Consider the following 16,504-nt stretch of genomic DNA (forward strand, 5'->3'; position numbering starts at 1 on the left):
GGCCTAGTTGCCCTCCAATTTTTCGGTTACTTAAAAAGGCAACTAGAACTTTTTATTTTTAACGAACGTTTTTATTAGTAAAAAATATACGTAACTTAAGAATTAACTGACGTAACAAACTTTCATAATCTTATATTTTTTTTATGTATACAAGGGGGTTTGTACCCTTGTTAATACCTCGTACTTTACGCTAAATCATAAGTTTTGTCCCAATTCTTTAAAAATGACCCCTGAATCAGAAAGGCCGTAGAATGAATAGTTCAAATTACTAAAAATACTTTAGCATAAAGAGCGAGGTATTTATCTCCTCCTAAATACCTCGCTCTTTATGCTAAAGTATTTTTAGAACCCCTCATATGCGTAATAATCTCTGTTCGTTTTAAGTTTCAATGCTTCTCCATCCTTTCATTTGAAAAAACGTTTTCATGTTTATTTTTCACTGTTTTCTTGTAGTAATGCTAGAAAATCCTGTGCCCTTTTCATTGAATTTTTCTTCCCCCATGACAGATTCCTCCAGGGAAAGATCCTCCAACATAGCCCCCTCCCCTCAGCCCCACCCCCAAACAAAATGAAATCCCTCTGAAAACGTCTGTACACTTCCCAATAACCATTACTATATGTAAACACCGGTCAAAGTTTGTAACTTGCAGCCCCTCCTCCAGGGATTTTGGGGGAGTAAGTCATCCCCAAAGACATAGTTATTATGGTTTTCGACTATGCTGAACAAAATGGCTATCTCAAAATTCTGATTTGTTGACTTTGGGAAAAAATGAGCGTGGGAGGGGGCCTAGATACCCTCCAATTTTTTGGTCACTTAAAAAGGGCACTAAAACTTTTCATTTCCGTCAGAACGAGCCCTCTTGTGACATTCTTGGACCACTTGATCGATACGATGACCCCTGGGAAAAAGAAAAAAAAACAAAAAAAAAAAACAAACAAATAAACACGCACCAGTGATTTGTCTTCAGGAAAAAAAATACAAAATTCCACATTTTTGTAGATAGGAGCTTGAAACTTCTACAGTAGGGTTCTCTGATACGCTGAATCTGAGTCATTTTCGTTAAGATTCTACAACTTTTAGGGTGTGTTTCCTCCTATTTTCTTAAAAAAGGCAAATTTTCTCAGGTTCGTAACTTTTGATGGGTAAAACTAAACTTGATGAGACACATATGTTTAAAATCAGCATTAAAATGCAATTCTTTTGATGTAGCTATTGCTATCAAAATTCAATTTTTTAGAGTTTTGATTACTATTTAGCTGGGTCGCTCCTTACTACAGTTCGTTACCACGAACTGCTTGAAAGGGGAGACAAATCTTAAATTTAGGGGAGATAAATCTTAAATCTCCCCACAGGGTGATATCACACCAAACCTTTTTTCATATTACCTTATACGATAAAAATTAATTTTAACAAACACTGCTTCAAGTGAAATTAGACCCCTTACCTTTGTCGGGAGCAAGAATGAAAAGTATTGCCCTTTTGAAAATCTCATACGACGGATTTGGAGCAGACTTTCTATCAAATGAATTGTTGATCCTGCAGAGGCTATTGGACCATACTTTATATAGATCCTATAGTAAAAACAGGTATATATATATATATATATATATATATATATATATATATATATATATATATATATATATATATATATATATATATATATATATATATATATATATATATATATATATTTGATATTTCATTGATATACTGACATTTCAATATAAGTGAATGCAAATAAAAGAAGGAAAACAGGTCATTTGCCTGAAGAAAAAGAAAGAAAAAAGGGGTGGAACCCCAGAACCTCTCCCCGTGAGATAAATAACCACCCATGTGCCACATTGATCCACTCTTACCAACTTGAACACTGAATTTATTTGTCTTCTTTCTTTGACCTGAGTCTGTGCTGCTGCTTTCACAGCTTTGCTATGGATCTGTCACCCTTCAAACGTCTCCACTGCATAGCAATGATGGTGTAGATCGTATGGGGATTTACATGAGGTTTTGAAAATTTAAGCCCACAAGATTTGCAGAAAATCATCGTGCGTAGCGTAATTAAATAATTTTTTTCGCTCTCATGAATTTACATTTGAGAGAAGCGTAGAAACAGGTTCTGACCTATTTCAGGTTAGAACCTAATCCGGTTCTGACAGGTGTCAGAACAATTTCTGACAGATTCGATAATGCTAGTCATCATGAAAAATCGGCTAAACTAGCCTCTTAATCTCAATCGATGGAAACAACGCTCCATCTCAATTAAAATACAAATTACCCCTTGGCATAATTTGAAATAATCCATGACCGAAAATACAAAGGCCTTTGAAACCGATAAGGGCACATGGAAAACTGCTAAAAGTTTTAGCAAATCCTTAATCAGTTCATTTTGGGTCCCCTCTCCTGTGATAGTAGAGTGAAGAACTATGCAAACTTAAGATAAAATTTGAGTAAGTCACTTAATGAATGAGCTTGGTTTGCTGGTTTGCAAACCATGAAAGCCATGAACGGTTGCAGGTTTGCAAATGCAATGAATGATTTGCAGGAAACAATCGTCGACTCCCATGATAAGTTTAAACCGTGAATAAAGTTACTGGACAAAGGTTAGGGTGGAATATGACAGAGCTGGCAGAATTATCCAAGGATTCCAGATCGGACAGACAAAATCTCAGAAACAGCATCCTAACTGGCCAACCAGTTGTTTATCGAACAAACAGTACATTATTGATAGATCCCAAAAAGGCTCCTATTCTCCAAAAGAGACCGAATCTCCGTTAGAGTTGATAAAACTAATCTCAGATTCCTTCCCAAGCTTTTCCAATCCAATCCTAAGTTCAATATCCCCCAATCTTTTATTAATTTGTTTATTGAATTAACCGTACATCATTCATAGCTCCCAAAGAGGCACCTCTTCGCCAAAAGAAACCAAATCTCCATTAGAGTTGATAGGACTAATCTCAGATTCCTTCCCAAAGTTTTCCAATCCAACCCAAAATTCAATATTCCCCAATCTTTCCGCAGCCCATGATAGTTCATTCAATTTTATTTTCTGAGTATCAGTAGTTTTCTTAACAGGTCACGGACCAAATCTCCGTTAGAGTTGATAGGACTAATCTCAGATTCCTTCCCAAACTTTTCCAACCCAACCCAAAATTCAATATTCCCCAATCTTTCCGCAACCCATGGTAGTTCATTCAATTTTATTTTCTGAGTATCAGTAGTTTTCTTAACAGGTCACGGACCTTCTCCTCCATCCTAAGATTTTTCTTTTTATTCCCCTTTCTCTAGTCGTAGCAGGAATCAACTTACCCCTGAATAAAAATTGAATTTTTAACTTATAGTTTCGCTGTCCATCTTTTTTCTCTCTTTTAGTTTTCTTTACTTTTACCGTAGAAACATATAATTTGTCATGAAATAGGAATTGAATTCCATCATTTGGTGGTTTCATATTGGACCAAACTTTATCAAGCTTTACGAGGAAAAGCGCATACAATATATTTCTTCTCATTTGTGTTTGGCACAATAATTGTTTCACCTTGACATGAACTTTGTCAGCGTCTCATATTCAGTAAAAGTTTTCTGAAGTCTTCTGTTTTCTGAAAATTTTCTTGAAAATCAATTTCATGCTTCTTATTTTCAACATTATTTGGCCTATTTACTTCCGCATTAATCTCTAACAATCTCTCAATCATTAACAGTCCATGACGGGCTTCGCAAGCTTTAGTAAGGATTTCCATACAAGTCTGATAATCTATTTCAATTTTATCTATACGAGCCTGATGATATATTTTATGGGCTTAACAATTTTATTCAATTTGATCTATCTCATCCTGTAATTTTTTATTATACTCTCGGTGCTCTCTTTCAGCTACCACTGTTCTCTCTTATCTTTTTTTGTAATCCTCTCTTTCGTTTGTATTTTCTTTCTTTCTTTTATCAAATTTAATATATATTTATCATACCTGCATGACTATTTTTCTGTGACCCCCTGATGGATCTCGATTTCACAGTGTTCCTACCACAATATATTTCTTCTCATTTGTGTTTGGCACAATAATTGTTTCACCTTGACATGAACTTTGTCAACGTCTCATATTCAGTAAAAGTTTTCTGAAGTCTTCTGTTTTCTGAAAATTTTCTTGAAAATCAATTTCATGCTTCTTATTTTCAACATTATTTGGCCTATTTACTTCCGAATTAATCTCTAACAATCTCTCACTCATTAACAGTCCATGACGGGCTTCGCAAGCTTTAGTAAGGATTTCCATACAAGTCTGATAATCTATTTCAATTTTATCTATACGAGCCTGATGATATATTTTATGGGCTTAACAATTTTATTCAATTTGATCTATCTCATCCTGTAATTTTTTATTATACTCTCGGTGCTCTCTTTCGGCTACCACTGTTCTCTCTTATCTTTTTTTGTCTTCCTCTCTTTCGTTTGTATTTTCTTTCTTTCTTTTATCAAATTTAATATATATTTATCATATCTGCATGACTATTTTTCTGTGACCCCCTGATGGATCTCGATTTCACAGTGTTCCTACCACTTCTGCTGCTTGGTCTACTTTGATTCCTTTTACCGTTCTATTCTCTCAATTCACTTTCTGAATCTGTTTGTTCCATATTTCTTCGTTTCGTATCTGTATCATCTCTGACCAACATTATTTCAAAATCCAGCTAACATAAAAATACATCTTCAGTCTACCTACATGAAAACACTTTCTCGAATGGTCCAATTATCTTTCAGTTGAGTCTCGTGATAAATTGCTACGTCTCACCGATTACTTTCATATGCTTATTATTTGTGTGATGTATTTATTCGTAAAAATTTGCTATATTCTAACTAGGCAACCCTCATTCAAATTTTCGTAATATATTTTATTGATTGTGTCTTTTTCTGATAATTTTTCTTACATTTAATTACAATAGGCTACTATGCAGACTAAATTAAATAATATTTTTTGAAAACACGGATTCTTTTATTACCAGTGCTCCTGATAGGTCCTTTAGTCTTTGCCACCACTTATTGGAGCGGTATTGCATCGCAGCCACCACTATTGTAATGTATCGACCACCGCTGAACCACAATTAAATCCGGGTCCAACACTGACAGTTTTGTTAAGTATGGTAACGTGATCGAACGATCAAAAGGGCCAACCTCTGGGTTAAGGATGGCAGAACCTGGGTCACCAATAATATCTCTGGCTATTTCCTTGGAGGATAAACAGATCGTCCTGTCAATATACTAATGACGATATTTCTCGCGAACTCTTTTCCTACCCTGCCTGGGTATTTCTTCCAAGGGTCACTAACAAACACATATCTATCAACTCCAAAAATGAACTCTCAACTCAGATTCTTAAAGTGGACTCAAATATAATATTCAAACACATAAGAAATCTTAGCACTTAGGGTGTGGCTCAGTGTGACGTGGGCCAATATAATGCATCAAGTCCCTCATTTGAATTCGCCCTACGCATTTATTAACAATCATTAGCCTGAAATTTAATAAGACCGTGTAGTGACTCGTACAAAATTACAGTTAAATCCACGTAATTGTCTCTAGCAAAAGGGTTGCCTTGTTGAAGAGAGTTTAGCGTATTTGAAAATTAGATTACTGGCAAACACAATCAAATTTAATTAAGAATAGAAAAACAGGTCATTTATCTGAAAAGACAAAAAAACAGGGGTGGATCCCAAACATCATTTTTATGACAAAAGTAAGAGATCTATCTGTCTTGTTTCTACATTCACATGTTACAAATAGACTTAAGTTTCCCTTGATATGGAATTACAGAAAGCAAACATTTTAGTAAATACGGTTCATAACGATGTTCAAATATTGTTCAAAAACAATAAGGGATCCAATTATCCAATAAGGGAGATAAGATAAGATTTATTTAAAAAAAAAGTGGCTATCACAAGCCCAAAAGGGCCGAGTTCGCACTTTAGTGTCGGTGCAAAATTATAATTTGCGGTCAATAAAAAAGTCAAACGACAAAAACTCGTAAAGTAAAAACAGGGAAAACAAAATTAAACAAAAGTCTATCTAGCAAGCATTACAAAGTTATCAACTGGAAAATAAACACTAAAACTCTAAGATAAAAGTAGAGTGAGAAGGAGGGAGGGTTATTAATTCAAAATTTCAAATATGTGAGGGATAATTGCAAACTCATATTGGGACAAGAACGGGGATTTTTTTGAAACAAAACGTGGGGACGAGTTTGGAGGTGGTAGATGATCACTGGGGAAAAGAGAAGTAGTACGAGGGTTATGCACGGCGTTGTGGGCAAAATGCAAGGAAATTTGTGCTCTCCTTTCCTTAAGGATGACTAGATTTGTTCTCCAAAGAAGGGAAATGTAAGGCACTTTACCTTCACTGAACATTATTCTTAGGTACCTTTTTTTGAACTGCCTCTATTCTGTCCGACAATTCATTAAAGATGCCAGGATGCCAAACAGGACAAGCGTATTCGAGGGTAGGACGTACAAAAGAAAGACAAATCCTCAAACACTGCGATATTTGGGACATTTCAATTTGTTGAGGAGTTTGAGGAGAGAAAATGCAGTATTTGTACGTTTTAAGAAATCATTAACGTCGCAATCCTATTTTAAATCGCTTGAGATGGTAACACCCAGTAAGTTCAGAGTATTAACAGAGATTTCAGGGGATAGGGGGTAGGACAAGAGAAAGAAGGGGGAGATTTTAGGAAACTAAATGTTAAAACTGTTGACTTTAAAGGGCTGGCTCTCATATCGCTAGCAACAGCTTCGTCTGATATTGACTCCAAGATGTCTATTGGGTTAATTTGAATATGTCTAAGACAGTTAAATCGTCAACGATTTTCAATCTATCCGGGAAATCGACACCAAGACTGTTTATCATGGTAGGAAATAGAATTGGGCCTAAGAGGGTTCCCTGAGGTACACCATTATGAATTCAGAGGGGATCAGAGTATACATTCAGGTATTTAACTACTTGCGTTCTATTAGAAAGAGAGGACGAAATCATTCTTATTAAATAGGGGTCAACTAGGAAAGCATTGGTTAGTTTTTAACTAATGTATTGTGGTTAATTAAATCAAAAACTTTTAAGTCAACTGCGACAAAGAAAATGTGAACCAGATAGTGTGTGGTACAGGTATAGTGCGAATCTCCGCATAGCCTTTGGTCAACGTTTAGGATTATTTACCTTTCAACCAATCAGGAAAAAAACTTTCATATAACTTTAGAAATACTGGAGTAAGATTAATGGGCTGGATACCAGCAAAATCTTGTTTGCTATACTTCGTTTTTACGAGAGTAATAAAACCTAATTTCCAACTATCAGGGAACTTACCAGTATAGGTAATTTCATTAAAAACTACTGACAAAGGTTCTGGATGAATGTCTGCAAAGGCTTTAATTAGTGCAATTAGGATGTCTAACGGACAGGTGCCGGACTTTTTAATGTTTTAATTTTAGCCTAAATATCTAAGGGCAATAGGGAAACTGGGAGAGTGTAAATCATAAACAGTATCTATAGAAAGGGGAAGGAGGCTTCGGAAAAGAGGCAAGGGAGGCAGAGGGACAGAGATGGGTTGAGGGAGAGAGAAAGAAAGAGAGCAAGAGAGAGAGAGAGAGAGAGAGAGAGAGAGAGAGAGAGAGAGAGAGAGAGAGAGAGAGAGAGAGAGAAGATTTTACGTTTTTCTGCACAGGATTTTCGTCAGTAATTTCACATTCAGTATATTTGGACGTAGAAATAGACGCAGAAGTGCCAGAGAACAAGCTTGATTTCACATTACAGAGATGAACCACTTCGTCACATCCAACATAAACTGCCCAGTGTTTATAAGTCAGTCTATCGAATTCTAACAAATCTCCTATGTAAGGGAAAATTTTGTTACGTATAGCAGATTAAAAAACTAAAAAAGTTAAAATAAAAAGAAACGAAGACCTTTGAGCAATAAACGCGTTTAAGCTCAATCCGCCTTTTAGAACGATAGTCTGTGGGCTGAGCAGCCTACTTCAATTATAATTTAAAATTCAGATTATCTTATCAATAGCACGCCTAAATGCATTATCTATTGCTATAAATCAAGGCAGAAAGCTTAGGATGAGACGAAAAAGCGCATCCATAAATTATATTTGTTGAAGGGTTAAATATTTTAGAGAACCTTCCAAAAACGGTCTTTTATTTATAGATGATGCTATGATTGAAACTGACAAGTATTCTTTAGCTATTCTAAGACTCTGGACTGTTTTCTCACACAATCATAACTTGTGAACGATGCTAATAAATTGTAACTAATTTAATATGAATAAATCTTTTGAAACTATATCTCTGAACACCACCCATTTCTTTTTATTTCGAAATCCTAGAGCAATGTCTTCAATTATGAAAATATTAAAGCAAATATTCCCCACAAACTTTTTTTTTATCTCTTTGAAGCTTAAAATTATTCTATTTCGCGTGCTTTCAGATAAATTCTTCCATGTTTATTAAATAAAAAAAACTAATTTTCTTAGTTGAAAGTAAGGAGCGACATTAAAACTTAAAACGAACAAAAATTAATCCGTATATGAAATGGGTTGTCCCCTCCGCAATCCCTCGCTCTTTACGATAAAGCTATTAATTGTTTTAAAAAGTAGAATTGTGGCAAAAAGTCAAACTTTAGCGTAAAGAGCGAGGGATTGTGGAGGGCACAACCCATTTCATATACGGATTAATTTCTGTTCGTTTCAAGTTTTAATGTCGCTCCTTACTTTCAGCTAAAAAAATTAGTTTTTTTTATTTAATTTCTGAACGTTTTTGAATTAATGCATGTTTGGTTTTGGCTCTCCGCACATAAATTATTAAAATGAAATTTGCATATTAATTTCTTTTTTGGCTAAATGTCTTTCTCTTAGTTTCGATCAGATGATTTTGGGAAATAAGGGGTGAGGAAGGAGGCCTAGTTGCCCTGTAATTTTTCGGTTACTTAAAAAGGCAACTAGTACTTTTAATTTTAACGAACGTTTTTATTAGTAAAAAATATGCGTAACTTAAGAATTAACTTACGTAACAAAATTTCATAACCGTATATTTTTATTATGTATACGAGTGGGTTTGTACCCTCGTTAATACCTCGCTTTTTACACTAAATCGTAAGTTTTGTCCCAATTCTTTAAGAATGACCCCTGAATCAGAAAGGCCGTAGAATAAATAGTTGAAATTACAAAAAATACTTTAGCATAAAGAGCAAGGTATTTATCTCCTCCTAAATACCTCGCTCTTTATGCTAAAGTATTTTTAGAACCCCTCATATCCGTAATAATCTCTGTTCCTTTTAATGCTTCTCATTACTTTCAATTGAAAAAACTTTTTCATATTTATATTTTCATTGTTTTTTTTTTAATAGTAATGCTGGAAAATCCTGCGCCCTTTTCATTGAATTTCGTTTTAAGTTTCAATGCTACTTCTTCCTTTCATTTGAAAAAACGTTTTCATGTTTATTTTTCATTGTTTTCTCATAGTAATGCTAGAGAATCCTGCGCCCTTTTCATTGAATTTTTCTTCCCCCATGACAGATTCCTCCAGGGAAAGATCCTCCAACATAGCCCCCTCTCCTCAGCCCCACCCCCAAATAAAATAAAATCCCCCTGAAAACGTCTGTACACTTCCCAATAACCATTACTATATGTAAACACTGGTCAAATTTTCTAACTTGCAGCCCCTCCCCCAGGGATTCTGGGGGAGTACGTCATCCCCAAAGACATAGTTATTATAGTTTTCGACTATGCTGAACAAAATGGCTATCTCAAAATTTTGATCCATTGACTTTGGGAAAAAATGAGGGTGGGAGGGGGCCTAGATGCCCTCCAAATTTTTTGGTCACTTAAAAAGGGCACTAGAACTTTTCATTTCCGTTAGAATGAGCCCTCTTGCGACATTCTAGGACCACTTGATCGATACGATGACCCCTGGGGAAAAAAAAAACAAAACAATCAAACAAATAAACACGCACCCGTGATTTGTCTTCTGGAACAAAAATACAAAATTCCACATTTTTGTAGATAGGAGCTTGAAACTTCTACAGTAGGGTTCTCTGATACGCTGAATCTGATGGTGTCATTTTCGTTAAGATCCTACGACCTTTAGGGGTTGTTTCCCCCTATTTTCATAAGTAAGGCAAATTATCTCAGGCTCGTAACTTTTGATGGGTAGGAATAAATTGATGAAACTTATATATTTAAAATCAGCATTAAAATGCGATTCTTTTGATGTAGCTATTGATATCAAAATTCAATTCTTTAAAGTTTTGGTTACTATTGAGCCGGGTCGCTCCTTACTACAGTTCGTTACCACGAACTGTTTGATATGCAGTAGATAGGAATTGTACGGTAACGAGTGATATATTTGACACGGAAGTAAACATTTATTTACCGTGCATAATAAAAAAATAATTTAGTTGCAATCATAGAGCATTTGAAGAAACACTACCAATTCTTAGTGTTGTTATCCAAATCAATGCTTAAATTTAAAAAAAAAGAAGAAATTCTTGAAATTAGAGACCCAAATTCTATCCTAATAATTAGCGAGCTTTCAATAAATATTGCGGTTCTTGGTCTACGAAGTCAGACAGACAAAAGGGTTGCTGTAAACACAAGCACAATCAAAATTTCTGAATAAAAGGAAGTCAATCAAGTAAAATGTAAAAAAATATTTTCAAGAGGTGGAGTCATTCGCAATATTAGATCTAATAGAATCAAATTTGATCGGAAGCCTCAAAAATTTTCGCTAGTATTCACCTCACCCCAAATAATCCATTCACCTCAATGGAATTATGACGATTCACTTCAAAGGAGCCTGGGTACTATTAAGTCTCAAACAGAGTGGATACTCCATAGCTACTAGATTACATGCATAGACAGGCAACCAGAAAAATAGGCCACGTCTTGCAATCTGCTCGCATCCGCATGACACAAGATTCGTTTTGAAATTGAAGATATGAAAGGAGAACCTATTCAGGGAGATATTATGGGAGGAACATCAACTAGTACAAAGCAGGGCATAAGCATATGCATGAACAGTGGCGGAATGTTTCTTCAAATGTTATACAGATTAATGCGCTCAGAAAAGGATTTAACTCTGCATGTCACAGTAGTAGTTTCAGTTGCTTTTTGCACAGTAAAGGTAATGTGCAGAAGCAAAAAGTCCTATACTCCCCAAAAATTTTTTTGACACAGATCTAAAACCACTCAAGATTCATGACTCCATCTTCACGCAAGTGCAATGAAAAATGATTCCAATTGAAAAGCCTAGTAGCAACTGAAACTATGGCTCTGACGTCTGTGCTCAGAGTCTAATTACATGATATGAAATGTGTGTCATTTTCGAAAAAAGATTTTGCTAGTGGCATGCACTTGTATTGTGCTTTTTAATATTCACATCACAGAATAAGCCCGTCGAAATGCGCAGAAATTTGTCATTGCGTGTACACAAAGAGGCAAAGTCATTAAGAGAGGTCTAGATTGATAATTTAAAATCTTTAACGGAGAGTATAGGACTTTTCTCTACTCTTCACATATATTCTTATGCTTAGCAATCTACCCTTGCAGTGCTTCTATTCGGTCAGGATCGTAATACAGGAATATAATTGTAATGTTTTTATCAAAAATGACAGAGCACCACCTTTAGTGTCCCAAATAAAAAACAGCAAAGGGGAATAATTTTAAAGTATTGTTACTGACATTGTCTTGTGGTCTTTTTATGGCACTTGGTATTAAACAAGTGACATATAGCGATCACAAATTCTGTCGGTCGGTCTACCTGTCCCGGTTTTGCTAGTTTAGGCACTTCCAAATAAGCTAGGACGATAAAATTTGGCAGGTGTATCAGGGACCAGACAGATTAAATTAGAAATAGCCGTTTCCCTGATTCAACCGTCTGGGGGGGGGGCGAGGAGAAGTTAATTCGGAAAAATTCGAAAAATGAGGTATTTTTATCTTACGAACGGGTGATCAGATCCTAACGAAATTTGATAATCAGAAGTATATCATGTCTCAGAGCTCTCATTTTAAATCCCAACCAGATCTTGTGACATTGGGGTAAGTTGAAGGGGGGAACCTAATATCTTGGAAAATGCTTAAAGTGGAGGGATCGGGATGAGACTTCATGGAAAAATAAAGCACAAGTCTTAGATACGTGATTGACATAACCGTAACGGATCTGTTCTCTTTGGGAAGTCAGGGGGTGTTAATTCTGAAAATTAGAAAAAATGAGGTATTTTTAACTTACGAAACAGTGATCAGATCTTAATGAAATTTCATATTTAGAAGGACCTCGTAACACGGATTTTTTTTAAAATCCCGACCACGTCCAGTGTCACTGGGGGGAGGTGGGTGGGTGGTACCGGGAATCTTGGGAAAAGCTTAGAGTGGAGGGATCGGGATTAAACTTAGTGGGAAAAATAAGAAAAAATTCTAGATACGTGACTATTATAACCAGAACGGATCCGCTCACATTGGGGAGCTGGGGGGAGGGTCAATTCCGAAAAATAGAAAAATTAGAGTATTTTCAATTTACGAAGGAGTGATCAGATCTTACTCGCAAGCCTTCCCCTCAACCAGTGGTTCCCACTTAGTTTTGAGTCATCCCTCACCTGGGCATATCAAAAATCGCGATGCTCCCCTTGTGATATTTAAATTTTGTAACTTAAAATTTTACATTTTTTCACCTGAAGGAAGCTTAAAAGACCATTAACTTGGTATCTTTAGTGTCACCCTTGAGACATATTTTATATTAATGAAAATATTGTCTAAATGAAACACCTTTTATGCAGTGTATAACATCATTGCAGCTTCATGTATTTTTTGTTGTTAAAATGCTACTGAATGGCATGTGATTCTGGCTAAATTTTATTTCAAATTCAAGGCTCTAATGTGTAGTCAGCCGAAGGGTGCAGATCCTGTTCATAATCCACCAAAATATTGCTATACTTCATATGTGGGACCTGCACCCCACGTGCTCATCCCATGCTCTCATCAGGTATACGAGCCTTAGACAAATTAGACCAAAGTAAGGAAGCACGAGGCTTTCAGGTATACGAGCCTTAGAAAAATTGGACCAAAAGTAAGGAAGCACGAAGCTCGTCAGGTAACCAATCCTTGTACAATTTACACCAGGGAGTATGACCCATAGGCAAATTCAAACAATAAGTATGTAAAAAAATATCTTAGAAATGATTTACACGAACAATTTTGTTTTACAACTACATAGGAAGAGTTGGAAGTTAAGTTTTAAAAAGTGCGACATTTTGTTATCAGAAGTATAGGATTTCGTGGATTTCATATGATCTAATGAGCTCAAATGATTTAATGGAAATCAATTCTGTGAATATTTTGGCCCTATGTCCAAGGGCCGTCTTCAGCACTATACGAGAAAGAGAGAAAAAAATTATGTAAATATAAATAAACTTACATTAAAATGTGAGAATTAAAACAAATATTTTTTTTAATGAACAAATATATATGGTTGTTGGTAACAGACAAAGTCCATGGGGAGTAATTACTTGTGCTTCTTAGTCCCAGCCTGTTATCTGTCTGCATTTCTGTCATGAGCCGGGTCGTTCCTTACTACAGTTCGTTACCACGAACTGTTTGACACAGGTCAAATTTTGTAATTTGCAGCTTCTCCTACGAGGACTGTGGGGGAGTAAGTCGTCCCTAAAGACATAGTTATTAGGTTATTCGACAATGGTGAATAAAATGACCATCTCAGAATTTTGATCCGGTGACTTTCAGGAAAAAATGAGCTAGGAATGGGGCCTAGGTGCCCTCCAATTTTTCGGTAAATTAAAAAGAGCACTACAGCTTTTAATTTCCGCTAGAATGAACCCTCTTGCGACATTCTAGGACCACTCAGTCGATACGATCACCCCTGGGAAAAAAACACGCATCCGTGATATGTCTTCCGGTGAAAAATACGAAATTCCACGTTTTTGTAGATAGGGGCTTGAAACATCAACAGTGAGGTTGTCTCATACGCTGAATTTGATGGTGTGATTTTTGTTAAGATTGTACAACTTTTAGGGGGTTTCCCTCCCTATTTTCTAAATGAGGCAAATTTTATCTGGCTCGTAGCTTTTGATGGGTATAACTGATCTTGATAAAACTTATATATTTAAAATCAGCATTAAAATGCAATTCTTTTGATGTAACTGTTGGTATCAAAACTCCATTTATTTAGAGTTTCGGTTACTATTCAGCCAGGTCGCTCCTTACTACAGTTCGTTACCACGAATTGTTTGATAACATACCAAAGCTGTAATGGTCAAAAATAACAAAAGACAATAGAGAGAAAATAGTATGAGCTAAAACATACCGATATGAAGCTTCTTAAGAAACTCTTCCCTTAGAGTGGGTGCATTTCTAAACCAATCAGATTTATATCCTTTATTCGGATAGTCATCTTCCGATGTTCTGAAAGACATATAAATGGACTTTTTAAGAATACAAGATATTCTATTTAGATTATATGCTCATGTACTAATTTACAGAATACTTAAAATTGTAAAAACCGTAAAATTGAATAAATAGCAGTTCCAAATACACTAGTTTTAAAGAAATTTAAATAACAATTTAGAAAATGTTCTATCTAACATTTCCTTTTAAATTGAGATAGATCCTTCTTATAAAAAATCGGATCTTGAATTGAAAAAGAGATTAAAGACTCAACATTAAGGTGTAACATTTTTTGTCAAAATTCAGATAAAGCTGTCATGTATGCAATCTTTTAAACCCTTGAAATAAGAAAAGAATAGACATAGTAGCTCAACAATACATTTGCAGGGTATATTTTCGACCCTGGATTGATTGCTGAATTCTTCACTCACCTAAACCAACCTATATTCAAGATAATAAGAAGCCCTTAAACTAGAATTCTACTAAGAAAAAAAATCCTATTATTTCAATAGAATTTTAGATATCAGTATACAGTAGGGCTGTTCAGAAGGAAAAAATATGCCTTAAACCTCTGAAAAAACTTTCAAAATCCAAAAGTACATGGTAAATTTGGATATATATCCATAGTTAAGCTAAAATTTTGGTGAGCATAGCCTACCGTTCGATGCCTTTTTTGAATTTTATTTTATTTATTTTTTGGATATTCAATAGTGATTAAGGATTCTTATTTTTTGGCTATAAAAAGAGTTAATAACAACAATTCTTATTTCATTATAAGTAGAATAATTGTAGGTAAAACATTTTAACTACAGCTCCACTATTCTTTAGCCCCCCCCCGCCTCAATATGCAATATATAGTCTGAATCATATTTTCTAGGTATTTTCTGGTTCTCAATTTTGTCACTGTCAATTCAATTGCAGGTAGACGGGTTTAAACAAGAACTATGCCAATAGCTTAACGTGAACAATGGAATTTTTAAAAGAATTTATTCAATTCGATCACCATGAATCCGTGCCTGTGGATTAAATAACTTTAAAAACAAAAATATAATAAAATAATAATTTTTTAACCAATATTTTAACCCTTTTCTATGTCCCAAAGCAAGAGAAAGGGGTATCATCTTTGAGGATCCTCAAAGATCTTAAGATAGACTTTCTAGTTAGGCCTAAATAGATTATTATATTGGCATGTTCGCATTCTTGATAACTCAGTATTGGAAAGGTCTTTAACTTCACCAAATACTCATTTATTTCATTCCTTAAAATGCTTCACTTTATTTTACCCCAGCCCCTCTAATGTGTAAACATAAGACGCATTTTCGATGTAGAACCTTTAATTAGGTATTCTTTTCTCAGACCACACTGCGTTTCTATGACGAAAAAAATAAACATTCAAATAGTGATGAGTCCATTTATTTAGACAGTAAAAATAGGTACAAAAGTCTAGATATTTCCATCAAAAATACATAATTACGATCGTCATCAGTAGGAATACCAAGGTATTAAACATAATTACGACATAATTACTGGACCTTTCAACATTGCTGAAAACAATCACTCTCTTAAAATCTCGATCGGATGTGTTTTTGGGAATGATAGGATTGGGGGAAGGCTGTTTACCCTCCATTTGCTTTCTAATATTAAAGAGGACACTAAAGCTTCTGACTTCCAATCAAGTATGCTCCATCTAATTCAAAGTTTACACGACCACCCGTTCCATAAAAACCTTTTATGCCCCAGGGCATAACTTACAATCCTTGCCGATAGGCTCTGGGGTGTTTTGTCCACCCTAAAGACATTGTTACATGATTTTTGGACAATTGCCAACAAGAGGACTATCTGACAATTTCAAATTCCCAAAAGATTCTATGATGCTCTTCGACAACCTGGATACACTTACACTCTTCAATTTATTTAAATTGTAAGAGCATAAGTAGTAATAGAAGTTTCCCCAAAAGTTTCAACTTAATACCTCCCGTCGTTCTCGATATATTGCTGAGGTGTCTTATTGGAAACCATGCACAATGCCCTTTAATTTAGTTTTAAAGCATCATTTAGTTTTACGCATAATGGGTC

The 16,504-nt window shown here is 35.1% G+C and overlaps 1 protein-coding gene across 2 annotated transcripts in view; it reads right to left on the bottom strand.

Annotated features, from left to right (window-relative positions):
* LOC136024880 (PDZ domain-containing protein GIPC3-like) overlaps window positions 1-16,504 on the bottom strand; it is a 101,719-nt gene that overhangs the window by 19,662 nt on the left and 65,553 nt on the right. The window contains exons 7-9 of one of the 2 annotated variants that reach the window (XM_065700409.1): window positions 14,349-14,446; window positions 7,688-7,866; window positions 1,446-1,572 (exon numbers count right to left, since the gene is read on the bottom strand). In XM_065700409.1, the coding sequence (XP_065556481.1) occupies window positions 1,446-1,572; window positions 7,688-7,866; window positions 14,349-14,446 (404 nt within the window). The remainder of the gene's footprint in view (window positions 1-1,445; window positions 1,573-7,687; window positions 7,867-14,348; window positions 14,447-16,504) is intronic. The other variant, XM_065700411.1, reaches the window with a different exon arrangement.

Source organism: Artemia franciscana, chromosome 3 (genome assembly GCF_032884065.1).
Source record: "Artemia franciscana chromosome 3, ASM3288406v1, whole genome shotgun sequence".
In the NCBI taxonomy this organism is placed as follows: Eukaryota; Metazoa; Arthropoda; class Branchiopoda; order Anostraca; family Artemiidae; genus Artemia; species Artemia franciscana.